Source organism: Geotrypetes seraphini, chromosome 2 (assembly GCF_902459505.1).
Source record: "Geotrypetes seraphini chromosome 2, aGeoSer1.1, whole genome shotgun sequence".
NCBI lineage: Eukaryota > Metazoa > Chordata > Amphibia > Gymnophiona > Dermophiidae > Geotrypetes > Geotrypetes seraphini.
The window spans coordinates 327,552,942-327,580,832 of record NC_047085.1 but is presented as its reverse complement, the minus strand read 5'-3'; the positions used below and the strand labels follow the sequence as shown (position 1 = coordinate 327,580,832).

The 27,891-nt window shown below is 44.0% G+C and overlaps 1 protein-coding gene across 4 annotated transcripts in view; it reads left to right on the top strand.

The window, feature by feature from the left end:
- The window catches only part of RARB (retinoic acid receptor beta), a 751,528-nt gene that overhangs the window by 386,710 nt on the left and 336,927 nt on the right, over positions 1-27,891 (top strand). The window contains exon 1 of one of the 4 annotated variants that reach the window (XM_033930171.1): positions 16,058-16,320. The exons of the other annotated variants lie outside the window; for them this stretch is intronic. Within the exon in view, the coding sequence (XP_033786062.1) occupies positions 16,164-16,320 (157 nt within the window). The 5' untranslated portion in view covers positions 16,058-16,163. Of the gene's footprint in view, positions 1-16,057; positions 16,321-27,891 lie in introns of those variants that run through there. 4 annotated transcript variants of the gene reach the window in all.

Below are 27,891 nucleotides of genomic sequence, written 5' to 3'. Positions count from 1 at the left end.
AAACCCGCGAATTTGGAGGGAGAAATGTATTGATAGCCCTGTATAAGAATCTGGTGAGACCTCATTTAAAATATTGTGTACAATTCTGGAGACTGCGCCTTAAAAGAGATATAAACAGAATGGATTTGGTCCAGAGGAAAGCTACTAAAATGGTCAGTGATCTTTGTCATAAGGCATATGGGGACAGACTTAAAGATCTCAATATACTATATATACTTTGGAGGAAAGGCAGGAGTGGGGTGATGTGATAGAAGTTTAAATGCTTATGAGGCATAAATGTGCTTGAGGCAAATCTCTTTCATTTGAAAGGAAGCTCTGGAATGAGAGAGCATAAGATGAAGTTAAGAGGTGATAAGCTCAGAAGTAATCTTAGGAAATTTTTTTTTACAGAAAGGGTAATAGATGCATGGAATAATCTCCCGGTAGAGGTGGTGGAGACAAAGACTATGTCTGAATTCAAGAAAGTGTGGGACAGGCACGTGGGAACTCATAGGGATAGGAGGAGATGGTGAATGTTGTGGATGGGCAGACTGGATGGGCCATTTTGCCATTGTCTGCCGTCATGTTGCTATGTAACTGACCAAGTGCTGACTCTACCCCTGGAATGTCCATAAAATAGCCAGTTTTGGCTTGGGTGCTAACCAGGAATTTTCAGCAGCACTATCCAGTTAAATGCCACTGAATATACCCAGTTAGCTTCAGATATGCGTTTAAATCTTTTTCAATATCCTGAAGATAGGTGTGCACTGGTTTGTGCTGTAAATGCATTATGAGGGCCTATCTGCAAAAATTAGAATGATTTTTTTCATATTTAAATCTTTTTTACAGGTGGATAAGTATTTATAAATTTGAAACGCACAGAAAATATATCCCTGCCTTTAAACAGTCTGGAAGCATTCTATAAATGGCACTGAGATTTCAGTGTCTGAAAAAAATTAGAACAGAGCGCTGTTCTATAAATGGCATTCTGGGTTGAGCGCCATTTATAGAACAGAGCTTAGAGCCCCTGTCCAAATCAAAAGAAGGACACCAGTATTCCACCAGCTAATAACCTAGTATAAATACTGGCGCCTAACTCTGGGCATTTTATAATCTTGCATGCAACTTTTAGGAATGCCCCTGCCACTCCTCTTGCCATACCCCTTTTGAGTTGCACGCTAGGAGATTTAGGCGCACAGGGTTATACAACAGTGGGGGGGGGGGATTTATACAAATATCAATTATTGGTAATTAACTGAAATAATTTTGATTAGTAGCATCAATAATTGTAATTAATTGCCTCATAAGCTAATTCATTTGTCTGTAGATCTTTGATCTGTGTGCAAATTTTGGCACCAAAATCCTGGTGTCATACAGAGAATCCAGAGGTCTATGCATAGGTACAAGTGATATGAATAGAGCAGCGTGGAGGTAGATTTGTGATGCACACATTTCTTTATAGATAATAAACATTTTTGTAAGCGATATAGATGAAGGACTATCAGATAAGATTTCCCTCTTTGTAGATGATACCAAAATGTACAACAGAGTAGATACCCCTGATGGTGTGAATAACATGAAGAAGGACTTAGCAAAGTTTGAAGAATGGTCTGAAGATTTGACAGCTACGATTTAATGCTAAAATATGCAAGGTCATGAATTTGGGCAGCAAAGATCCAAGGGAACGGTACATTTTAGGAGGTGAAGAACTGTTGTGCACGAGAGAGTGGTATTGGGTATGATAGCATGTGATGATCTTAAGGTGGCCAAACTGGCTGAAAAGGCGATGGTGAAAGCTAGAAGGATGCTAGGGTGCTTAGGGAGAGGTATGGCCAGTAAGAAAAAGGAGGTATTGATGTCCCTGTATAAGACTGGTGAGACCTCATTTAGAATATTATGTACAATTCTGGAGACTGCATCTTCAAAAAGATATAAACAGGATGGAATTGGTCCAAGGAAGTTTACTAAAATGATGAGTAGTCTTCATCATAAGGCATATGGGGACAGACTTAAAGATCACAATATACTGTATATACTTTGGAGGAAAGGTTGGAGAGAGGCGATATGATGGTGATGTTTAAATACCTATGTGGCATAAATGCATATGAGGCGAGTCTCTCATTTGAAAGGAAGCTCCAGAATGAGAGGGCAAAGGATGGAGTTAAAAGGTGATAGGCTCAGGGGTAATCTTGGGAAATACTTTTTTTTCAGAAAGGGTGATAGATGATAGAGGTCTATGAAATACTGAGTAGAGTGGAAATGATAGATGTGAATCACTTGTTTACTCTTTCCAAAAATACTAGGACTAGGGGGCATTTGATGAAGTTACTAAGTAGTAAATTTAAAACAAGCCAGAAAAAATATTTCTTCACACAACATGTAATTGAACTCTGGAATTCATTGCTGGAGAACATGGTGAAATTAGTTAGCTTAGTAGGATTTAAAAAAAAAAAAGGTTTAAATAATTTCCTAAAAGAGAAGTCCATAGGCCATTATTGAGATGGCTTGGGGAAATCCACTGCTTATTCCTAGGATAAGCACCATGGAATCTGTTTTACTAGTTGGGAACTAGTTTGGACCTGGGTTAGCCACTGTTGGAAACAGGATACTGGGCTTGATGGATCTTCAGTCTGTCCCTGTATGGCAATTCTTATGGTCTTATGCGTGGAATAGTCTCAAAGATTCGTGCAGAAGCCACATTTTGGTTTGTTGGCATAAGATCTTGGTCACTCCATTGTACACCCAAAGACTCCTAAGGCTCCTGATGCAGGCCGGGTAGGCCGAGAGTCATAGAGTCACTGTATGAATTTGCACAACTTTGGATGAATAAAGGCATTTGGATTTATCAGATGAGTTGAAAGACACTTTTTTTGTGCACCTTTCTGATTGGACAATTCCACTTTGGTTTTGCTCTTCTGCATAAATAAGACTGCATAAAAGTTAGTCTTTAGGGTGCCTTGGGGCCCTGCCCCCCTCCCCCTTTGGGCTCAGGCCCCCGTGGAACTGCAGCACCCCTTTAAATGGCTGGTAGGGATGCTGCACTGCACTGATTAAAAACCAATTAAAAACTCATTTTAAAAATAATGTAGGGACCGGGGCACCTACAAAAACAGTGTCGGCATCAGTAGCAATGCTGCCACAGTGGACGAACCGAAGCCCATAGGAGCTGAATGGGCTTTAGTGTATTTACACACACACACACACACCCTATTACAAACTGTAGCGCAGTTTTTAGTGCCGGCCGAGGTGGTAACAGCTCCAATGCTCATTGAATTCCTATAAGCGCTGGTGCTGTTTCAAGTTTCAAGTTTATTAGGATTTTATATACCGCCTATCAAGGTTATCTAAGCGGTTTTTACAATCAGGTACTCAAGCATTTTCCCTCTCTGCCCCGTGGGCTCACAATCTATCTAACGTACCTGGAGATATGGAGGATTAAGTGACTTGCCCAGGGTCACAAGGAGCAGTGCGGGGTTTGAACCCACAACCCCAGGGTGCTGAGGCTGTAGATCCAACCACTGCGCCACACACTCCTCCACACTGCGCCACACACTGTTACCGCCACGGCTAGCTCTAAACCCCTCTATGATTTTGTGAAAAAGGGGGTGGGGGTTACTGCAGCAGCATTGCTACTGTGGCTTTATAAAAGAGGCCCTAAGGAAGGTTTGCTAAAAATACTTTTCATCTAAACCAGTGGTTCCCAAACCTGTTCCTGGGGAACCCCCAGCCAGTCAGGTTTTCAAGATATCCCTAATGAATATGCATGAGAGAGATTTGCATACCTGTCACTTCCATTATATGCAAATCTTTCTCATGCATATTCATTAGGGATATCTTGAGAACCTGTAACATAGTAACATAGTAACATAGTAGATGACGGCAGATAAAGACCCGAATGGTCCATCCAGTCTGCCCAACCTGATTCAATTTAAATTTTTTTTTTTTTTTTTTCTTCTTAGCTATTTCTGGGCGAGAATCCAAAGCTTTACCCGGTGCTGTGCTTGGGTTCCAACTGCCAAAATCTCTGTTAAGACTTACTCCAGCCCATCTACACCCTCCCAGCCATTGAAGCCCTCCCCTGCCCATCCTCCTCCAAATGGCCAGACTGGCTGGGGGGTCCCCCAGGACAGGTTTGGGAACCACTGATCTAAACCTTGCAATGATCAGGTAGAACTTTGAAATATTTATCTATTCAATTTTCTATCCTGTTCTCCCACGGGAGCATTTTTCCCCGTCTGTCCCAGTGGGCTCACAATCTATCTAATGTACCTGGAGCAAAGGGGGGATTAAGTGACTTACCCAGGGTCACAAGGAGCAGTGTGGGTGCTGAGGCTGTAGCTTTAACCACTGTGTCACACTCTTCCCTGCACCAATATATTCCAGCTTAAATACATTTGAATTAGATAGGCTATTAATTACCACATTTTATACACTCACAATGATCGCAGTTATTACTGAATTCATGTATAATTAAGAGATTTGGGGGTTTTTTTTTATGAAACCCTTGAAATTTATTCAAACATATTTTCATTTTTTTATTTAAATATGTAATAGTCTAATTCTTACAATTTATGGTGTAACAAAGCTCTGGAAGAAATGTATAAATTAAATAGTGTTCGGTGGATTAAATGAAAGGCAATTACTGTGCACATGAATGAAAGTTGCTAAACGGATTACTGTTTTTTAAAAATACATAAACCCAGTAATGGGTGTAAGCAAAACTGTAATTCAAGATAAAACATGACAAATTGCCTGAATAATTTGCCTATATTATGAAAAGCCATGTTATTTAATGTGCTTGTTGTAAAGCATGAGTTTCTGGCATTTGGTCTGTGCTGTTACTAATGATTGATGCGTGGTGCAGAGAAAAACAGGGCTTTCTCAGAAAGCATACTGTGGCCTTTGGACAGTAACTGGAAGGGCTTTCAAAGGCACAGATAAATTAACTAGTGGCACGGGGTTTTTGGTTGTTGGGGTTGTTTTTTTTTTTCATTTGATTAGCAAAGACCTCCCTGCTCAGTTACCAGGATCCAGGGTTGCTGGTGTGCTGAGTAGTATTATGCTATCTTTTCCCACCTGCTGGGAGAAGAGAAGCCTTAAAAGAGGGGCTTTCCTAAACTTTAGGGGCTCCTTTTACGAAGCCGCGTTAGCGGTTAAACGCGCGTAACAGCGCGTGCTAATTTGCCGGCCATGCTAGCCGCTACCGCCTCCTCTTGAGCAGGCAGTAGTTTTCGGCTAGAGTGGGGGTTAGTACACGCTAAAAATATGCGTGCGATAAAGCCGCTAATGCGGCTTTATAAAAGGAGCCCTAGGTGTACTGCTGTATGCAAATGTTTAGGTACCTGTGGTAATAAACCAGTTGGTCCCCTCCTACTCTTTTTTTGTCATTGTTTCGTGTTGCGGGAATCTTTCTCTTTTGTTGTTTTTTCTAAAATTTTTCTTCTACTTTCATTGGACCTAAACAGAATCTAAAACAATCTGGGGCTGATTCTACAAATGGCGCTTCAAGTTTGGTAGCGATTGGCGCTACACCGTTGCCTAACTTAAATGACCAAACTTACCTTAAAAGTCCCGAAAATTTTTTAAAAAATTTGGCCACCCGCCGGCGCCTCCTGAACTGGCACCCTAATTGCGGCTACGGAGACCCTAAGGGCGCCTGAAGTCAAAGAAGGCGTGGCTAATGCTGGAAATGACCTTAGACATCCTTAGGCGCCTCCGTAACCGTGGTTCACAGCAAACAGAGGCACCGGAAATGTTGGCCTTCAAAACCCTGCCCTACACTTCTAGCGCCTATGTTTGACGTGGCCACGATTCCGCAACCAGCGTCGGCGCACAACTGGCGCCGGTTGAAGAATCCAGCCCTTCTCTGCATAGTCCAAAGTTAAACACAACATCTTTCTGCAAACTGTAATGCACAATCACTATTTATTTGCAATTTTTTTTTCAGATTTCTGATAAGAAATTAGTGAACATGACAAAGGTTTGAACACCCTTTCAGTTAGTTCTTTGTAACAGCTTCTTTGGCAAAATCGACAGTTTCCAAACATTTTCTGTAGCCAGCTGACAATATTACTATTCTTGCATTTTGAATCTTTTTTTGTCTGAATTCCTCTAGCTCAGAAATATTCTTAGGTCTGCTTGCATGTACAGCATGTTTGAGATCTCACCACAGATTTTTCAATAATGTCCTTGTCTGGGGACAGTGAAAGTCATTCCAAAACCTTCATTTTTCTTTCGTATAAGAACTTTGGGCCCAAAACACAAACAATGCTGAGCTCCTAAAATTACACTCCTAAATTTGTGTCCCATTTTCAGCAAGGAGTCAATGTATAGTATGATTTAAGCAGGCAGGAGAGGCTCCTGCCCAGTTAAACCACAATGAGCTACCAGTCACCAGTATTCAGTGTCACTTAACTGTGCAGGGTCGCTGAATTTCATCTTTAACCACCCAGATGGAATCTGAGCTAGGGGGGGGGCACTGTAGGGACAGAGTCAGAGAGGAGCTAAGAGTTTTGCACAAAAAGCTGTCCTAACTTTGGATTATTAGCTAAGTAGCTGCTGGCACCAAATATCAGCTGGCATTTGCATAACTTCTGACTTGCTGCCACTGCCAATTATGACTCCAGCTCTGAACCCACAATCTTCCCTCTGCAAGGTTCTAATTTCCCCTTCCGAGCCCACGCTCCTCCCTTCCCATCTAGTAGGTCCTGATATCCCCATGGTTTCTGATGTTTTAGAAATACTTTTTGGAGAGGGCAGCTCCGATAACACAAATCCCCCTGTTGACCTGATGGAGGCAAATGTGTCTTTTTATTTTTCTAAAATTGATTAGTCAGACAGTCACGGAAAACAACTTTGTTTCCAATAATCTATCTATATATTCGTGCAGTTTTATCTTGCTGATAGGAAAAACACTTTTTGGACCTGAAGAGTTCTTATTTGCAATGATTATATTTCCTCGAACTGATTTTTAGGCCACTCTGCAGAGGGCAGAGAATGGGCAGTCTTCGTATTACCCAGCTAGCGTGTTATGATTAGTGCGTGCTAACTGGATAATGCAGGCAGAAAGTATTTTCATGTTAATTCTTTGCAGGTATTATACTAATGGGAATAATAGCGCCAGTGGCGTACCTAGCATATGTCGCTGGTAACCCAGATGTGATGAAAAACCACTGTATGATAGAGTAAGCACTTTCAACACTGAATGTGAAGATGTACAAAAATGTAAGACAGGGTGAACGCTCGACCACCTCTTTGAGCCGTTTTGGTGAGGTTGGAGGGCCCTTTCTGAGGCTTTTTCCTTCATTTTTTGGTTTGAGTTAGGTCTATGCTGTTCCTGTCTTACATTTTTGTACATCTTCACATTCAGTGTTGAAAGTGTTTATTCTATCGTACCTAGCATATGTGACACCTAGCATATGTGACACCCGGGGCCCATCATTTTTAGTAACAATCCACATGTCACACAAGAGTGTACCTAGGAAAAGGCAGCATTTTACATACTGCAGTGAGCAGTACGTCAATAAACCCATCGTAAAACTAAACAAGCAAGACTACCATATTTTCACGCATATAACGCGCGCGTTATACACGATTTTTACAAACCGTGCATAACCGTGCACGTTATACGTGTGAGCGCGTTTTACAACTTTTTTTTCAATCCGATCCGGCATCCCCCCTGCGAACCAACATCCCCCCCCGCTCACGTCACCCCCCCTCCCCCGCTATCCTACATCCCCCTCAGCACCGCAAAACATCTCTTACCCGATTGGGCACTGGCACCAATGCACAGGATGTGCCAGTGCCAGTGCCCGAAGATCCTCCCTTGTTGGGTTGGGCTGGGCTGGGCTGGGCGGTGCGAGAGAGATCCTCCTTCTTCCTGCGCCGGGCTGGACTAGGCTTTGAGCATTTGCGCATGCTCAAAGCCTTCTGGTCATAGCGAGACCAGAAGGCTTTGAGCATGCGCAAATGCTCAAAGCCTAGTCCAGCCTGGCACAGGAAGAAGGAGGATCTCTCTCGCACTGCACCGCCCAGCCCAGCCCAGCCCAACCCAACGAGGGAGGATCTTCGGGCACTGGCACTGGCACATCCTGTGCATTGGTGCTGGTGCCGGTGCCCAATCGGGTAAGAGATGTTTTGCGGTGCTGGGGGGGATGTAGGATCGCGGGGGTGGGGGGGTGACGCGAGCGGGGGGAGGAAGCTGGTTCGCAGGGGGAATGCTGGATTCGAATGAAAAAAAAATGCTCTCTCGGGTAAGCGAGCGGGGAGGAGGATGCCGGTTCGGAGTAGGCGGGAAGAGGTTTTAGCATGCGCGGTATACGCGTGTGTGTGCTATATTAAATTTTTTTTACATAAATTTGTGTTCCCCGCGTGCTATACCTGTGTGCGCGTTTTACACGGGTGCACAGTATATGGGTGAACATACGATAGTTCAGATCAATCCTACAGTCAATCCTAACAGAAAACCATGCCTTTTCAAACACACAGAACACACCTTCGCCTAGTATGGAATATGTAATCACAAACTAACCCCTCCCCCTTTTACAAAACTGTAGTGTGGTTTTTAGCCACGGTGGTAACAGCTCAGACGCTCATAGAATTCTGAGCATCAGAGCTGATACCACCACAGCCAACACTAAAAAACGCTCTACAGTTCTGTAAAAGGGGAGATAAAATAGAAATATATAGACAAAGGTTAAACTGAAGTACCAAGAAGCTGGATTCTGCATACAATGCAACACCACAGAAACAGTGATGCATCTGCCCTAAAGCAAAAATATGTAAATAAATAGAATTTTTTTCTACCTTGTCTTCTCTGGTTTCTGCTTTCCTCATCTTCTTGTTACTCTTTTCCTTTCATCCACTGTCTACCCTCTCTCTGCTCCTTCTATATGGCATCTTCTCTCCTTCTATTCCCCTTCCAGAAACTTTATGCCTCCCCCCTTTATGCCTTGTCCTTCCATCTCTCCCTGACATCCATCTTTCTTCCTTTCCCTTCTCCAATGGTCTGGTATCTCTCTCCTCTCCTCTTCTTCCCTCTCCTATACCTCCATGGTCTGGAATTTCACTTTCTCTCCCCCCCCTTCTATCAACATCTGCCCCCTTTCTTTCCCTCCAACCCAATTCCATGCAGTATCCTTCCGTCTTAGGTCTCTTTCCCCTTTCCTTGCACACCAATTCCATCAGCATCTGCCCCTTTCTCTCCCTCCACCACCTTTCCATACCACCCTGACCCCTTTTCTTACACTTCACCATCCTTCCATACCACCCTGACCCCCTTTTCTCACCCTTCACCACCTTTCCATACCACCCTGACCCCTTTCTCACCCTTCACCACGCTTCCATACCACCCTGACCCCTTTTTCTCCTTCCACAACCCTGCTATACTCCTTTCTCTCTCCATCCAAATCAGCTAGGTCCTGCAATGACTGCTTCTGCTGCCTCTGCTCCAGAAGAGGTAAGTGACATTGGGGGGGGGGGGAGGGCGTCACACGCAGGGAGTTGCGGCAAGGTCCCATGATGACTGCGGCTGCCGGTCCAACGTCACTTACCTCTTCTGTAGCAGAGGCAGTAGATGCAGTCATCGCGGGACTTTCCTTCACTTCAGCGTGGCTGCCGACTCTGCTCTGGAATAAGTACGGCAGCCACACTGAGGTGCTGTTTAGAGCAGCATGTGAGGTTCCAGACCCAGCCAGTTGTGTACCCCCCCCCCCCGGGATGGTCCGCAACCCCCACCCTTGGTACGCCACTGATTAGCGCATGACCTGCAATAAACACACAAAAAAACCTTCTAAAAAATGCTGCATTCAATCTGAGCTTAGTGCATGGAAACGTCCCACATAACCAGTGTGAAGCCTAGGGTTTACCACAGCTTAGTAAAACTACCCCTAAGTGTGCTGCAGTGTTAAAAAAAATTGAAAGTTCTGAATTCTTCATTTCATTTATTTCTTATATACCATAATATTCCCAGTTAAAGAACTGTCCAATATAGTTTACAATCATAGAAAAACTTAAGGAATTAGAAACAAAAGTGGAAATCTAAAGTGATGTGAAAAATGTTTTTCCCACCCTGATTTCTCCTATTATTTCATATATAAGGTTTCTATCTGTAAATCATACAATGTTAGACAAAGGGAACCTGAATATAACAGGGTTTGTTTTTTTTAAATTCTCACATCATTTATTTAAGGAACAAAGTTATCTAATACCCATATCACCCAAGTGAAAATGAAACTACTCCTTAAACTTAATAACTAGTTGTACCACCTTTAGTAGCAATAATTGCAACCAAATGTTTCCTATAATTTGATAAGGGTCTTTCACATCACTTGAAGAATCATAGGCATGGGCATGGTTTGGAGGGGGGCGAGGGGAGCATTGCCCCCCAAACATATTTCCACCTATGACATCGCCATGGTGCAACATTGTCCTACTTCCACTTCCATATCCAGCCCCTCCAAGCAGGAATCAGTATCACTCTTTGCTCTCCACTCTCCCTCATTCTGCTGCTGTAGTCCTTTAATCTTTCCAAGACTGCTGGCGGTGTTAGCAATGTATACATGCTGCCTTTGGCTTGTCCTAGAAGCCTCCTCTCTGTTTTAAGTTCCTGTTCCCACATTAGCTGCTCTAACAAATTACCTCCTTCACCTATTCTCACTGGGCAAAAGCACCCTAGTACTCCAATTCGACCTAAGCAGCGCTTTCGATCTGGTTGATCACGATATCATGCTACGCTGCCTTGACTCCATCGGCATTTCCGGTCAAGTACTAAACTGGTTCTCAAGCTTCCTAACTAACCGTACCTATCAGGTCCACAGCAACGGAACCTTCTCCCATCAATGGCGTAATCCCTGCGGAGTCCCACAAGGCTCCCCACTATCCCCCTCCCTTTTCCCGTATCTCAAAAAGGACATGGCAATGCTTGAGAGAGTCCAGAGAAGAGCAACTAAACTGATTAAGGGTATGGAAAACCTTACATACACTGACAGACTGAAGAAGCAGGGGTTGTTCTCCCTGGAAAAGCGGAGACTCAGAGGAGATATGATAGAGACCTTCAAGATCCTGAGGGGCATCGAAAAGGTTGACAAGGATAGATTTTTCAATTTGAAAGAAACCACAAGAACAAGGGGTCACTCGATGAAATTGAAGGGGGACAGGTTTAAAACAAACGCAAGGAAATTCTTCTTCACACAGAGGGTGGTGGACACATGGAACACCCTTCCGGAGGCCGTGATAAGAAATAGCACAGTACAGGGTTTCAAGGATGACCTGGATAGGTTCCTGGAGGACAAAGGGATTGAGGGGTACAGATAAGAGCAGTGGAAAGTTTAGAGATAAGTGTTGAGGTAGGCATAAAATTAGTCAAAGGACCGCAGATCAGGCAATATGCCTGATGGGCCACCGCGTGAGCGGACCGCCGGGCTAGATGGACCTCTGGTCTGCCCCGGCGGAGGCGACTACTTATGTACTTATGTACTTATCTACTTGGCCCCTCTGGCACAGACACTAGCCGACTTAAACCTTAAATCATTCATATACGCTGATGACATTACCATTATCATCCCCCTAACTTCATTCACTCAACAGACGGAACAACTCACCTTTTCTATCCTCACCAAGTTAGAACTATGGACCTCACAATTTAAACTAAAATTGAACACCGAAAAAACCAAATTCTTCCTGGCAAGCCCTACTCATAAAATAACAAACACTTCCCTGAAACTGAATGGCCTAGATTATCCTATCAACCCCACCATAAAAATACTTGGAGTCATCCTAGATAGATGCTTGACCTTCGAAGACCATACCAATGCCCAGGTCAAAAAATGCTTCTGCATCCTCTGGAAACTTCGCACCATCAAACGCCACTTCGACCACCACTCCTTCCATTTACTGGTCCAATCATTAATCTTAAGCATACTGGACTACTGCAATATCATATACCTGGGAGCCTATAAAAACACCATCAAACATTTAAGAATAGTACAAAATGCTGCTGTCCGCCTCATTTTTGGCCTCAAAAAATATGACCACGTTAGCCCCTACTACACTAAACTTCACTGGCTACCGGTGGAGGCAAGAATCATCTTTAAATTCGCTTGCCTCTGCTTCAAAACATTAGCAGGCTCTTCACCAATTTACCTATCTGAGCACCTTGAAATTGCTGGCCCCTCTTATACTCGAAATATCTACCTGTTTTCCTTTCCCTCCCTGAAGGGCTGCCTTTACAAAAAATTCCTCGACCGATCCCTAGCTTTCCAAGCAGGCAAATGGAACAAATGCCTCTCTACTCTCATCTCCAATTCCCCCCCCCCATCAAACATTCAGGAAATTAATCAAAACCTACATTTTTAACAATTTCCCCTGATCTACCCTCCCTCCTCCTTCGACCTCGACTCACCCCCAGACTCTTTATCTCCATATGTAACACTGCCATTTGTAACACCGCTGTATGTAACTTATAGCGAATGTAACTACTCCGAATATATAACCTAGCTGCAAAAAATAACTTCACCGTAAAGTTAACGTCTAAAACGTAAATGTAACATGACCGAAAATGTATAGTCTATTATGTAAATGTAACATTAACAAAATTGTAACTTCGTTGTAAATGTACAGTCTCTTCATCTGTTAACCGCATAGAACTTCCATGGTAATGCGGTATACAAGAATAAAGTTATTATTATTATTATAAGCAGGATGCTGAGAGAGAAGGCTTCTGGGGCAGGACAAAGGTAGTGCGCTCACATTGCTAACACTGCCAGCAGTCCTGGAAAGATTAAAGGACTGCAGTGGCAGAGGAAGAGTGGCACCAGACCTCAAAGGGGGGGGAGGGGAGAAGAGTGACCAGTGGACCATGGGGAGGAGCAGTGAAAGGAGACGTACCGGACCTTGTGGGGGGTGGAAGGAGAGAGAGAGAATGACACTGGATCGGGGGGTAATGGGGTGGAGGGAGAGAGACCCTGGACCTCATGGAATGGGGTGGGGTGGGCAATGAAAAGAGGAAAAGCTACAGTGAACCTCATAGGGAGGGGGTGGAAGGAGAGAGGTCCTGGACCTCATAGGGGGAGGGTGAAGAGAGAGAGAGAGAGAGGATGACATCAGACATCACGAGAGGGAAGAAGAGAGAGAAAGCAACACTAGACTTCATGGTGGTGGTGGGCTGGTGCAGGCAGTGGGAGGAGAGAGAGAGACACTACATCTCATGGAATGGGGGGGGTGGCAGTGGAAGGAAAGAGGGAGACACTACTTCTCAGGGGGGGGGAGACTAGACCTCGCAAGGGGAGCAGTGGTGGAAGGAAAAAGGATGATGCAGCACTTGCAGATGGGGAAGAGTAAAAAGATGCCAGATCATAGGGGTTAGGGGAAGAGGAAGCAAAAGCTTGGATGAGGAGCTGAGGAAGACAGGGGGAGAAACTGGACCCATGGGAGAGACAGGCAGATGATGGGATGGGGAGAGAAATATGGGATACTTAGGAGGACAGATTGGGAAAGATGCTGCATCTAGGGAGCGGAAGAGAGAGATAATGTGGAGAATGACCATCACTACCATGAGAGATATCCACTTGTAAATCAGGCAATGTGGGAGGAACCAATGTCTTTTTTAAAATTTTAATTCCTTGAGTGTTCTACAACCAACCTTTTATCTCTAAAATTCAGGTGGCCCTTTAGAATATGTCAGTGTTTTAAAATAATTTCTTGAATATTCTGTGCATATTGAGTAAACTTGAGGGTGTATATAATACAATAAAACCTTGGATTGTGAGTGTTTTGCAAGATGAGCAAAATGTTTTATTAAATTTGAACTTTATAAACGAGCGAGGTCTTGCAATACAAGTCCGTACAGTATACGCGCATGACCACTGAGCCAATGGTTCTTCTCTCTCTGATGCTGCAGGAGTGTAGTGACGAGTGAGGTCTTGCAATATGTGTGTCAAGCCATAGTGAAAGTTGTCCAACCCTCATCCTCTCCTCTCTCTTGTCTCCCTCACACCAGTCATGATTCTTTTCAAAAGTAAACTGCAGGTAAATATATTTTTACTTTATACAGTACAGTATTTTGTATTAAAGTTTTGGGGTTGTGGAACGAATCGTCTGAGTTTTCATTATTTCTTATGGGGAAATTTGCTTTGATATATGCGTGTTTTGGATTACAAGCATGTTTCCGGAACGAATTATGCTTCCAAACCAAGGTTTTTACTCAATCTGGCTCAATTCTGGGGACTTGGCTACTACTTAATAAAGCCTTCTGCAAACTTTACATAATACATTTGTCAGGATATCTCCTTTCTGAAAATCGCCCTGTCATAGTAACTCATCATGGTCAGAGCAAAGTTTGCAAATTCTCAAAAATTGGCAAAAATAATAATAATAATAAAAACAGTTTATAGACCGCAGGACGGTGAAGTTCTATGCGGTTTACAATGGTTAAAAGATGTTACAAATTAATTAGAATTAACAAGGTTAGAAGCTAGTTAGAAACGTAATTTGCTGTTCAAACTTCTATTATGGAAACTCGAAAAATGAAGATAAGTATTCCTGTCTGTCAATTTTTTGTAAAGTGTAGTACTAAACCCGTATCTTGAGTTCGGAACAGGAATATCAAGATATGGAATCTCAGTATTATAATATATTTGAATGCCAAAGCCACAAAAAGGTGGTATTTCCTTTCTATATTATCTATTTATAGATATTATAGAACATTTTCTGATCGTTACATGAATTCCCACAGTTCCCCAAAGTAACAATATTTATCAGATGACTGGCCATCGCAGTGTTAACCTTTTCTTAACATTGGAAAAATTAAGCCAGAATTAAGAAAGTTGGCGTTATATAAAGGTTAACTACTGCAAATGCTAGGAAATGTAACACAGTCTGCCCAACCTGATTCAATTTACATTTTTTAAGAAAAAATTAAAAAATTTAAATTGAATCAGGTTGGGCAGACTGGATGGACCATTCGGGTCTTTATCTGCCGTCATCTACTATGTTACTATGTTAGATGCCACCAATGTCTTTTCTTTCGTCTTTTTGCTAACAGTCGTTAAATCTCCAACAGAACACAACGCAAAAAAAAAAAACCCCAACAACCCCTCAACATGAATGAAAACACAGTAGCTCCCGGACTGATTGAATTTGGCATATGTGACATTTCTCCGAGCTCTTCATGAAGACAGAGCCGCAGCTAAGCTGAAAAGTGCAATCGCAGCTTCAGTGCCGTACGGGTGGCGGAAGAGCTGGAGGCGGGGGGGGGGGGGCGGTATCTGCGTGCGTCAACCCCCCTCCCTCCTATCTCGGGCAGAGATAATAGGAATAACACACAACACGGTTAGGAAAGTGACCTGCAAAGAGATCGTATGAACAAGTCAAACGCGGTGTAAATAGAAGCTGGCACCCGCTCTGCGAGCTGGATGCAAAAAGCAGCCCTTTGGCCCCTTGGGGAGGGGGGGGGGGGCTGGTGTGACCAGAGAGCGTCGGTGCTGCTGCTGCTGCTGCTCGGTGCCTGCCTGCCTGCCTTCCCTTTGCAAGGCTTCCGCTTCTGCAGCTAGGTTTTAAGCTCTGTGAGAATCCTGGGAGTTGGTGATGTCAGACCAATTGGGTCATTTGAAGGTTAGCAGCCTGGGAAGGGTTCATGGAAAGTTCACTCGCATATATTACGCGATTCAATCTTTCATTTGGCGCGGCACAAGTAGTAGGAAGTAAGCTGCCGCAAAAGTAGAAGGATCTATTTCTCTGCCGAAGGGGGATCCGGAGCTTTCCCGAGGCAAATCTCTCGGAGGCTTTGATGGTGGGCGCGATTTTCGTGACTGGTAGCCGAAGAAGCAGATTAAGTGCCGGAGGATTTTGGTTTTTTTTTTTGGGGGGGGGATTCCCGCGGTCAGAGCGAAAACTTGGAATTCCTCGTGTTCACCTCCCCCCCCCCCCCCTCCGTCATCCTGCTAGAATGGCGAGGCAGCTTGGAAAATGGTAAATGATCATTTGGATCAATTACAGGCTTTTAGCTGTGTTGTCTGTCATAATTCATGATTCTGGTCTGGGAAAAAGACCAACAGTCTCCGTGCCAAAAAAAAAAAAAAAAAAGGGGGGGCAGAGTTGGATGGAGTTGGATGCACTTTTTATATGCTATTTTCCTCGACACTTAGAGGGATAAGTACTTTTGTGGACACTAGAGTGGAAGGAAAATCATGTTTGACTGTATGGATGTGTTAGCAGTGAGCCCGGGACAAATGCTGGATTTCTACACTGCAAGTCCGTCTTCCTGCATGCTTCAGGAGAAGACTCTGAAAGCTTGCTTCAGTGGCTTGGCACAGACAAAGTGGCAACACCGCTACACTGCTCAATGTAGGTCAATTATCCACTGCCTATGCATATATCTATGGTAGAAAGTTCATGCTGTCTCACTTTTATTTGGTATGCATGCGAGCAAATTAAAAAACAAAAACAAAAAAACATCTCGTGTTAAAAGAAGAAGAAATAAAGTCTTTTTTTTTTCTGTGACAAAACAGGGTTGCTACTCTGACGGGGGAGGGGGAGGGGGATAGCAAATTTAATCTTGAAATAGTTTTGTCTCATTTATACATTAAATGCCATGAATGACAACATTAAGGGCTCCTTTTATCAAACCGCGCTAGCGGGGTTAGCGCACATGACTTTTAATCACGCGTTGGCCAAAAAACTACCACCTGCTCAAGGCAGGCGTTAGCGGCTAGCGCGGCCGGCGGTTTAATGCGCGCTATTAAGCGCGTTAAACCGCTAGCATGGCTTGATAAAATGAACCCTATGCTTTGCGAGGAGAAGGAGATTGGCGCGTAAGTACTCTGTGGCAATAAAAGCCCACATCTTTCTAAAATGTATCCATGTGGATGGGCAGCATCATGGCAATTCTCATCATCAAAAGTAACGCCTTTAAAACCCAACAAAACGCATCCTCCTGCATTTTTGTCATGGTTCTTTCTTCTATGCACGCGCGTACAGGGCAAGCCTTTCAAATGTCATTTCTCCAAATGCCCTGCGTGGTTTTAGGTGGGGTTTCTAAAGGCTGGCGTGGTTAATGCATCCATAAATATCTCCCTAAGTAAGAAAACAAGGCAATATTTCTTGCCGTTGACCTTGCCACCTTTCTTATTTGCTTTGTGGCTACAAGAAGTTGTTGTTTTGCTACAGAACTACTGACTGTGAACACCCCTGAGCTCGGCCATCAATTATAGCCGTACCTCAGTGGCTGGGGCTTGCGGAGAGGGGGAGTCTTGTTAACAGTAACAGAGAGTTAAAGTGTGTGGGGGGGGGGGGGAAGAAAAGAAATAACTGCTCTGTTATCTGATCCTTGGCATGTATGGACTTAAGGCGCCTACCTGTATACTGTAAACTGGTGACAGTGCTTTAAAGCCGTCGCTTCATGTTTGAGAGATGACAAGAAGCGCAGACACTGCAACCAGGAGCCTGCAGGATGCTGCTCTGGGCTTTGACACTGATTTAGATAAATTGCTTAGCTATTTATCACCAAGCTCTGAACTTTTTTTTTTTTTTTTCCTTGGCACTTCAGTTTGGTATTCTTTGCATAATTGCATTTATAACATTTGTTTGCCAAGAAGCAAACTCTACTGATTCTCACTTTAGGGAGTGAGATATAAAATAAAATGAAAGAAAAAAAAAACCAACTGTATATCCTAAATACGCAGGCTCTGATTAATTGCATTAGGTAATAACTTCAGCAAAAAAGTTCTGCCCTTCGTCTTAACTTGCGGTGCTGGTCGTCAAATTGTGAGAATAATAATTTATTTTCTTGTATACCACTCCGCCAGCAGTTCTAGGCGGTTCACAGAAGGGTTATAGAAAAAAAAAATCCATAGTGGATTCTGCAGAGGCATTGGGGAGATAATCCAGTTGTTCAGAATGACACACCTATTGCACTGGAATATGTATTACCAAATCAAAGAGCTGAAGATAAACAAAAACTTGGCTTATAAACTTTGTATTTGCATGTAATTGCTGAAGTTATGGACTGTAATACCACCTGTATATGATTACTCACTTTGTGAGCTGCCCTTTATTTCTGTTGTTGTCAACTCCATTGTGCGTTAACAGCTGCCAGGTTTCTACTTCTGTAGTTCTCATAATGTACATTGTTTGTGACATCCCTCAAGTCTTGCAGGTGGGTTCTTATCGACATGTTTCAACACTACAAAACCAATGGCCACTAGAGCAGGTTTCTTCAAACTTTTTATGCCAAGTGTTTTAGCTCCTGAAGCAGAGAACAGAAAGCCACTGGATTATTTGTTCGACTGCTTTCCAGTCATCCAACGTACAGTGCAGAAGTAGATGCTCTAATACCCACGACACGGCAGCGGACACACTAGGAAATGGGCTTTCTGTAGAAACTCAGAAGTCCGCCGACATTCTGCAGAAATCTTGTCGTTCATTAAAATGTGAAAAACCGCAGAGGGGCTAAAAAAATCAGTTCGAGGAAATAGAATCATTGCAAATAAGAACTCTTCAGGTCCAAAAAGTGTTTTTCCTATCAGCAAGATAAAACTGCACGAATATATCGATAGATTATTGGAAACAAGATTGTTTTCCATGACTGTCTGGCTAATCAATTTCAGAATAATAAAAAGACTGTATTTGCCTCCATCAGGTCAACAGGGGGATTTGTGTTATCGGAGCTGCGTTACTGGTAAATGTGTTATTAGACTGGGATCAGTGACAACAGCCAAGTGCTGATAGCAATAAAGTTCAGCTCAGCAAAGGGACCAGCTTCAGGAAAGATAAATAAATTGCAGACCTTCCAAGAACTCTTTTTGTTATTCCCGTGGGAGGGTTAATTACTATCTATAAGCCTCCCTTTGAAAGGTTTGTCGCCCATTGTGTGTCTAGCTGCCTTGAGAAGGGGGAATCTAGAAACAGCAGAGCCTTTGAGTGTAATCTGTAAATGATATTTGCATTCTCAATTATAAAGTGGGAGGAGAAATCCAAACCCATTGTTTTTCAATGGGTTTGGAAATGTAATTATATGGATAAAACTATTAAATAGCACAATTTCGTTAAAACCAAGGTTTATCTGTTTGTAAATGGCAAGTTCTAAAAATAAACTTTGCTTTTGCGTTTTTATTATTTTATTTTTTTTAGTTAACATTTAACTTCTGAATATAGAACACTGAAAATTGTAAATGTAAAATTACCTTATCAGTAGGAAGGAAGACAGTATGTTAAGACAGCATGTCCCAACCTGAAATTGATGTTTCAACAGAGATTTTGCCAATCTAGATTTCAGATTTAGGCACTACCCAAACCTTTCTGGCAACCCAATATTATCCAAACATTAACCCTCCCCCCAAAAAATAAAACAAAAAAACAAACAATCAAAAACTGAGGGTACTTTCAGGGAGAAAAAAGTCCACTACATTCCTAGGCAGATCCTCTGGGAGCAGGGAGCCAAAAAAGAATAACTCAGGAAGAGAATTCCTGTACATTTGCAGAGCAAGGTACTAGCACTGGCTCTCACTGCTGGAAAAATACAGGAACACAAGCCCAGCTGACATGAAATATCAGAAAAGCTCCCTACTTAGACCTATGATGTCCCAGCGTTTTTGTATGGATAGTAGAGTTTGAAGAGTTTGGATCTAAACTGTTACCCTGGGTATATTCCACACCAGGAACCTTTTCTAGTGGCCTCATAGTAACATAGTAGATGGTCCATCCAGTCTGCCCAACCTGATTCAATTTAAATTTTTTCTTCTTAGCTATTTCTGGGCAAGAATCCAAAGCTCTACCCGGTACTGTGCTTGGGTTCCAACTGCTGAAATCTCTGTCAAAACCTACTGCAGCCCATCTGCACCCTCCCTGCAATTGAAGCCCTCCCCAGCCCATCCTCCCCCAAACGGCCATATGCAGACACAGATCGTTCAAGTCTGGCCTATACTGGCTTTAGTTCTTCAATATTTACTATTATTTTCTGATTCTAGATCCTCTGTATCTTAATTCTGATTCAAATCCATGCTATGCATTTGACTTCAATATATGTCCATAAAAGTTCACTACACTCATTTCCCATTAAAAATAAAAAAATAAATCCTAATTCTAGGATTTTTAGTGAGGGTTATGAGCTCAGGCAGCAGATGAAATGGTGCACATCTCCTCTGCCTTTCCCCCCACCTTCCAATAAGCCAATTTGGGTAGATAGGAGTGTTTATTGGGAAAGCAGGCACAGAAAGAAAGAAAAGAACAGAGATGAATGAACTGGGAATCATTGGATTGGAATGGCAATAGTATGTGTATTCTTTGCCGTCACTCACTGACAGAAAGAAACCAGAGGCTGTAAAGTAGGAAAATCCCTGAAGGGTATTGGAAAGAGGGGAGGGGTGTGAACATTATACCCTGGAGTAGTTTCCAGAAAGTATTCAAGAAAGAATGTTCCTATTTTAAAATGTTACCATTGTCTGGTTATGTAGTTCCCAGTTGCGGCAATTAACATCATCAGAATTAAAAGAGGTCTGTCACACATTAGAGGGGGCACAGGGCAAAAGGTCTTTCTTCATTTTCTCTGGAGTAGTTTCACTTAAATCCTGTGTGATAGATGCGTGGGGATGGAACAAAAATGTAAAAAAAGAAAACAAAATTAAGGTTTGTTGGTGAATGTGATCACTTATATGTTTTGGGAAATGTAGGAGTTTACCTTTGAATGTTTTGCTCCGATTCAAAAGGAATTGGGGCCTTTTGTGAGTGTTTTCCTCGGGGACAAGGGCTGCAGGTCTTCTACAGATAAATCTTGCTCAGTTTTTGCGCTGGTGCAAAACATTTGGAAAAGAGTCCCTTCAGGACCTTTGTACAAAAGGTTCTTTTTCTATCTTGGGTATAGTCTATTAAAATAAAGCATTCGAGTTCAGCCCATCTTATTAAACCTACAAATATGTTAGCAACAGTGGGGGGGGGGTATTTTTTGTATTCTGCAAAGGTAGGCGTATCCATAGGTGGATATCTTCACCTTCAGCTTGTCTGATTTCTGTTGTACAATAGACTCTCAGCTATCTGGCACCCGTGGGGATTGGTGGATGCCAGATAACTGTAGTTTCTGGTTGATTGAAAGTTAGTGTAAAAAATTACTGTAGCCGATCCTGACAACCCACCTCCTTCCCTCCCTTACCGAAGGAGTAGCGGCAGCCGGTGAATAGAAGAAGCACCGTAAACAGGCTGCTTCTGGATAGCTCGGGCAGAACTTTCTTCTGCTGTATCGAAAGTGACATGGCAGAGGAAAGGCCCTGCCAGGGCTGGCTGGAAGAAGCCTGTTTACGGCGCTTCTGTTCACCGGCTGGTGCTTCTTCTGTTCACCAGCTATCGCTACTCCTTCGGTAAGGGAGGGAGGGGGTGTTGTCAGGATCGGCTGCTGCTGCTGCCTCAGGCCTAGATGGAGGGGGCGCCAGGATGGCTGCCGCTGCTTCTTCGAGGACTGGAGGGAGGGAGATTTGTGGCTACCTACTGCTTCGGGGCTGGAGGGAGGTTGTTTGGAGGTTGTCTGAGGAGTGCGTAAGAAATTTTTTTGGCCAGCAAATTTTTTTGCCGGTTGGTTGAGAGTGCCAGTTAATTGAATGCTGCTTAGCTGAGATTCTTCTGTATTTTATGCCAGGTTTAAGAGGTTTGAAGACAAAATGTTTGTCATAATTCCTGACTGGACTCTAGTGCAGAAACTTCTTGTTAACAGTTATTCTAATATGCTTTAATGGTTTTTAAAACTATTGCATAGCACCGGACATTAAAGTAGGCATGTTTGGGGATGGAGATGCTGCTAGGCACAATTCTCTAGAGGACTTAGATACCTACAATGTAGGTCTTTAAATCCCTGGCCTACATTGTAGGCGCCTAAGTTTTAAGTTAGGCCCGATTCTGTAATGAGCGCCTAAGTGTGACTGGCATGCAATAGGTGCCTAAATTTAGACACCAGTTACAGAATCTAGCCTAAGTATTTTCTTTCTGTCCCAGCGGATTCACAATCTACCATATTTTTCGGTCCATAAAATGCACTTTTTTTCCCCCAAAAGTGAGTGGAAATAAGGGTGTGTCTTATGGAGTGAATATAACCCCCGCCCGTACCTTTTTTAAAATCTGTCGGTCCTGCACTGAAAGCTCCTGCCCCTCCCTCCCTGGATGGCTGCCTCCATCTGTTGCATCAGATGCAGAGCGGCGCAGAAGGCAGGCGCGATCTTTTTGCGGTCCTGCATGGTCCCATGCTATTCCCTGAATACCTGCTGTCAGTTCTTGTGACTTGCTGGACCAACAGATTTTAAAATAGGTACCGAAGGGGGGGGGGGAGGGCTGGGGGCTGGCTGCCACTACAAGTGCATACCATTAGACGTGGCCACCACTAGACGTACCCTATACCCTGTCCCAGCCTACCACTAGACTAGGGGGATAGGGGACAGGGCACACCATTTGGTTCAGAATTTTTTTTCTTGGTTTTTCCTCCTCTACAGGTGGGTGCGTCTTATGGTCAGGTGCATCTTATAGAGCAATAAATATGGTAACTATGGTACTTTTAGACATATTAATTCCTTTAAGGGTCTCTTGTGGGACACAGGATTTGTGGTTACTTCATAATAGCATGGGATACGTGATATAAATGCATATTTAAGACATGTAGACTACACATCCCTAATCGCTTCTTTTTTTTTCATCTTTCTGGATTGATCTAAATGGCCCACATCCAAGGCTGGCTCATCCTCTTCACCAGGTGAGACCCTGGCATAGGGTGCCGGTGATAAAGAGTGTCAAAATCCCAGAACAGTCTACCTCCAGATTTCTAGAGGGATAGATGCTGGACTGGAATTTTGGCACCCTTTATCATCAGCGTCCTGAGCCAGTGCCTCACCTGGTCCAACAGGAGGGGGAGACTTGAGAGAGAGAGGGAAGGAGATACCAGATCACAGGTGGGGGGAGGGGGGGAAGGAGAGAGATACCAGATTGCGGGGGTGGAGGTGCTAACGCAAAAATTGGCCAGCCCTGCTCAAATCTCTCTTCCAATATAGCAAATTTTTTGACATGAAACATAAGAATTCACCATCCATGCAGAATTGTTTATATTTAGGGATACGTTATTTTGTAAAGCTCATAGCTTTTTGGGGGAGGGGAAGGCAGGAAACTGACCTTCTAGGAGCTCTCCTTTCTTTTCCCTGCTGTCAGCTTTGGGAGTACAACACCAGCTGAGGGTAATCAGTGCTGCCAAAAGCCCCCATAAGTTATTGTGAAATAATGTCCCCACCGAAGAAAAATCCAGCCACAGTCCTATGTATGTGGCATTTTGTATCCTATAACTAAAAAGTATAGTAAACTTCAAAAATAACACTGGGAGAAGTAAAACTTTCTGATATTTCAGGCAGTGTCACTTTGAGACATGATTATTCTTCCTTATCATTAATCATATACAGTATGTAGTGTCTGCTAGATGTGTATTGCACTGTTTAGGGGCACATAAGAAGGAGGAAAGTCCATAGTCTGTTATTGAAAAAGACATGGGGGAAGCTTCTGCTTGCCCTGGATCAGTAGCATGGAATGTTGTTAACTCCTTGGGCTTTGGCCAGGTACTAGTAACCTGGATTGCCCACTGTGAGAACAGACTACTGGGCTTGATGGACCATTGGTCTGATCCTGTAAGACTATTCTTATGTTTTTATGTACCCCTTAGTGCTTATAGTTCAGAACTTCAGTGGCGTATGTGGCTTGGTGCCCAACAGAGGCGGGGTACCCCCTCCTCCAGGCAGTGGGAGGGGTATATGAAGTGGTTGTGGGGCCATAGTCAAGTTTTTAACATTTTTGATTGTATTGCAATTTCAAGAAATTCAAAGTGATGTACAATATAAAATGAGGAAGACAGAAGAAACGATTAATAACATTGACACACCGCCATAAAAATCAGAATAAAAATGTACATCTCTGCCTCCAGAACATCAGCATCTGGCGTAGGAAAGCCTACACAGAGGTGGCTTAAGTAGTCTGGGGGGTGGGCTAGTGAACCATAGAGAGGAGGACCCAGGCCTATAAGCTACTCTAACCACTGCATTCATGGTGAAAAATGTGCATTATGTGGGAGCTTCTTTTCTCCCTTCCAAAAAGCATTTTTATTCATGTCCTATGATCTTAATGAAAGTGATTGACTAGTGCAGAAATAATTCAAACAAGGGTTCATTACGGTGTCAGGTCAAAAGCGCGCCGCGACAAAGGCGCGCCCAGACAATTGAGCGCAGCGCGGAGGCGCACGCCGCTCTAAATTACTGTTTTTAGGGCTCCGACGGGGGTGTGGGGGGGAACCCCCCCACACTTTACTTAATAGACATCGCGCCGCATTGTGGGGGGTGTGGGGGTTGTAACCCCCACATTTTACTGAAAACTTAACATTTTCCCTGTTTTTAGGGAAAAAGTTCAGTTTACAGTAAAATGTGGAGGGTTACAACCCCCCAAACCCCCCATAACGCCGGCGCGATGTCTATTAAGTAAACTGGGGGGGTTCCCCAACAAAACCCCCCGTCGGAGCCCCTAAAAACTGTAATTTTGTGCGGCGCACGCCTCCGCGCTGCGCTCAATTGTCGGCGCGCGCTTTTGTCTTTCGCGCCGTTGTCTATGAACCGTTCATTACAGAGGCCCAGATTCACTAAAGATAGCGATTCAATCGCTGTTGGCTGATTCTCTGGCCGATTTTGAAACAGCGATTCATTCACTATCTTGTTTGCATGCAAATGATTTGCACGGAGGTGAGCGATTGAGTCAATTCAGAGCCCTGACAGTAGTGACAGGAGAAGCAGCCAAACTTATAGCAGGAGGGATGCCCGGTTCCTCCTGCCATCGGTGCAATCAGCCCCCTCCTCCCCTGCCCGCGGCTGAAAGACCCCCCCCCCCGCCTGCCCCCCTCCCCCACAAGTAATTATGTGCTGTTAAATGTATTGTGCTGGCATTAACGTTTTAATGCCAATCAGATCTTTAAGTAAATGAGCGCCAGTCTCAAGAGAGATATTGTGACTGGGGTGGAGTCCTTTCTATATAAGTAATTGTTTTCTGCCACTGTAAACTTTCTTTGCCATGATTTAAGATGAGCTCCAGCCGTCCTCTCTGCTCGTGTTCTGTTGGAGGCCAGGTTCCTGAAGAAGGGCTCCTCCCGAAACCAGCGCGGTTGAACCTTTCTTCCTGGCGCGGTTTTTCCGTTTGTGTGACAGTTTTGGATAAGTACTGCTTATTTTTGGATATGTTTTTCACTTTTTGGTATGGTTTTTGATTTTGTTTGTGATTTTGTGCGTGCTTTTTGAGGGGGTTTGGCTGGCAGGGTTTGTGTGGGGGTCGCTCAGGTTTCATTTACTCACTTTGATTGTTGATTGGTTTGATTCTTGCACACACAGGGCGCTCGATGATGGTGTGCGGGTGGAGGATTATTGCCTTGACCCAGAAGTGAAGTGTCGGAGCTGCGCTCCTATCACTGAGGGTTCACACTGAGAGCGCTCTACAACATTATACAGTGTGACATGCTTTTTGACATGTTACACTGTATTTGGCTTGTAAGTTGTGAGACAAGTTTGGCACTTTGAGCTTCCCCCACGCAGACCTTGATGTGACTTGGTTGCCTTCCTTGTTTTTTCTAGTTTAGGATTTGTTTGGCAAATCAGGAGTGTGTTGTTGTTAACTAATAATGCAACAGACAAGGAGGTAGGAATATAGAGGAAATACTTAGCTACCTCATACTAAGAACGTGATAGAAGGAATTCAGTAGATAGATCCAGAAAATATATATAGGGTATATATATTATTCTCTAGAGCAGTGTTCTTCAACCTTTTTACACCCGTGGACCGGCAGAAAAAAAATAATTATTTTGTGGACCGGCAAACTACTAGGACTAAAATTTAAAAATCCCGTTTCCGCCCCATCTCCGCGAGCTCGGTCCCCACAAATCATCTGATCCCATCCACACAAGCCTCAGTTATGATTTTATATTGAATGTATTTTATTAAAGTATAAAAAGAAACAATATTCTGTAGAATTGTAATTTTATAAATACAAATAATTCAGAGCAAGGATCAACAAAACCCCTGTCTCCCCTCCCCTTCACATATATCCCCTCTACTATCAAGAAAACTGAACAAGCCAAATTATTACAGAATGCTACACAGAAATATCATGCTAACAGAATACTGAAGTAACACATAACAGGAATAGTTTTAGGGGAGTGCAACTAGGGCAACTGCCCCCTGGTCAAAGAGCGCCCTAAGCCAGCTGAAAGCTAAAGAAGCACTGCCTGGGTTTTGCAGTCCCCAGTTATGTCTAACACCAGCTCTAGCAGGATATATATTTCAAATCTGATATATTCTAATCACAAAATAGAAATAAAATTATTTTTTTCTACCTTTTGTCGTCTCTGGTTTCTGCTTTCAATCTTTTTTTCACTCTCTTCCTTCCAGCGTATGCCCTCTCTGTCTCTTCAATCCAGCATCTGCCCCTTCCATCCACTATCTGTCCTCTCCTCCTTCCATATGGTATCTGTCTTCTTTCTATGTCCCTCTCCCCTTTCCATCCAGCTTGTGCCCCTCTCTCCTATTTACATGATTCATTCCAGCTTCACTGCTCTCTTCATTTTTATCTCTCCTACACCAGATCTATCATCGTTGTCCCTCTGCTTATTTTTCTGCTGACCCCTTCCTATCATCAATCTCTCTACTTTCTCATGCCTGTGTCTCCCCTTCCCCTCCTCTAATCTCTCTGCCAGCTGTTTCCTTCCTTTTTTCATTCTCCCTTCCCTCCTCCTGTCCAGCAGTAACTCTCTTCCCTTCCTCCCCTCCCAGCAGCATCTCTCCGTCTCCCTCTCCAGTAGCAGCTGTCCCTTTTTTTTCCTTGCCCAGCAGCTTCCCAGATTCCTTTCCCTCCTCCCCTCCCAGAAGCATCTCTCCTTCTCCCTCTCCAGTAGCAGCTGTACCTTTTTTTCCTTGCCCAGCAGCTTCCCAGATTCCTTTCCCTCCTCCCCTCCCAGAAGCATCTCTCCTTCTTCTTCTCCCTGTCCAGTAGCAGCTGTCCCTTTTTTTTATCTTGCCCAGCAGCTTCCCAGATTCCTTTCCCTCCTCCCCTCCCAGAAGCATCTCTCCTTCTTCTCCCTCTCCAGTAGCAGCTGTCCTTTTTTTTCCTGGCCCAGCAGCTTCCCAGATTCCTTTCCCTCCTCCCCTCCCAGATGCATCTCTCCTTCTCCTTCTCCAGTAGCAGCTGTCCCTTTTTTTTCCTGGCCCAGCAGCTTCCCAGATTCCTTTCCCTCCTCCCCTCCCAGATGCATCTCTCCTTCTCCTTCTCCCTCTCCAGTAGCAGCTGTCCCTTTTTTTTCCTGGCCCAGCAGCTTCCCAGATTCCTTTCCCTCCTCCCCTCCCAGATGCATCTCTCCTTCTCCTTCTCCCTCTCCAGTAGCAGCTGTCCCTTTTTTTTCCTGGCCCAGCAGCTTCCCAGATTCCTTTCCCTCCTCCCCTCCCAGAAGCATCTCTCCTTCTCCCTTTCCAGTAGCAGCTGTCCCTTTTTTCCCCTGCCCAGCAGCTTCCCAGACTGATAGTGGTTTTCTCCCCTCCCAGCAGCTCTTCTTACTTCCCAGCGCAGCGATTCACGAAGGCAGCCTCGGGTCCTTTGTTGGGTCGCGCCGCCTCTGAGGAAAGAGGAAGTTGCATCATCAGAGGCAGCCGCGACTCAGCAAAAGCCCCGAGGCTGCCTTCGTGAATCGCTGCGCTGGGAAGTAAAGGAGAGCTGCAGAGAGGGGAGAAAGCCACTGTCGGAGGCTCCCCAAGATCTCTCCGGCCCAGCGCACGCTTCCGATGCTGATCTTGCCGGTCCTGCGCGGACCGGCAGGAAGTTCAAATGAGTCAATCTTGCCGGTCCTGCGTGGACCGGCAAAAATTTCCTGCGGACCGTTACCG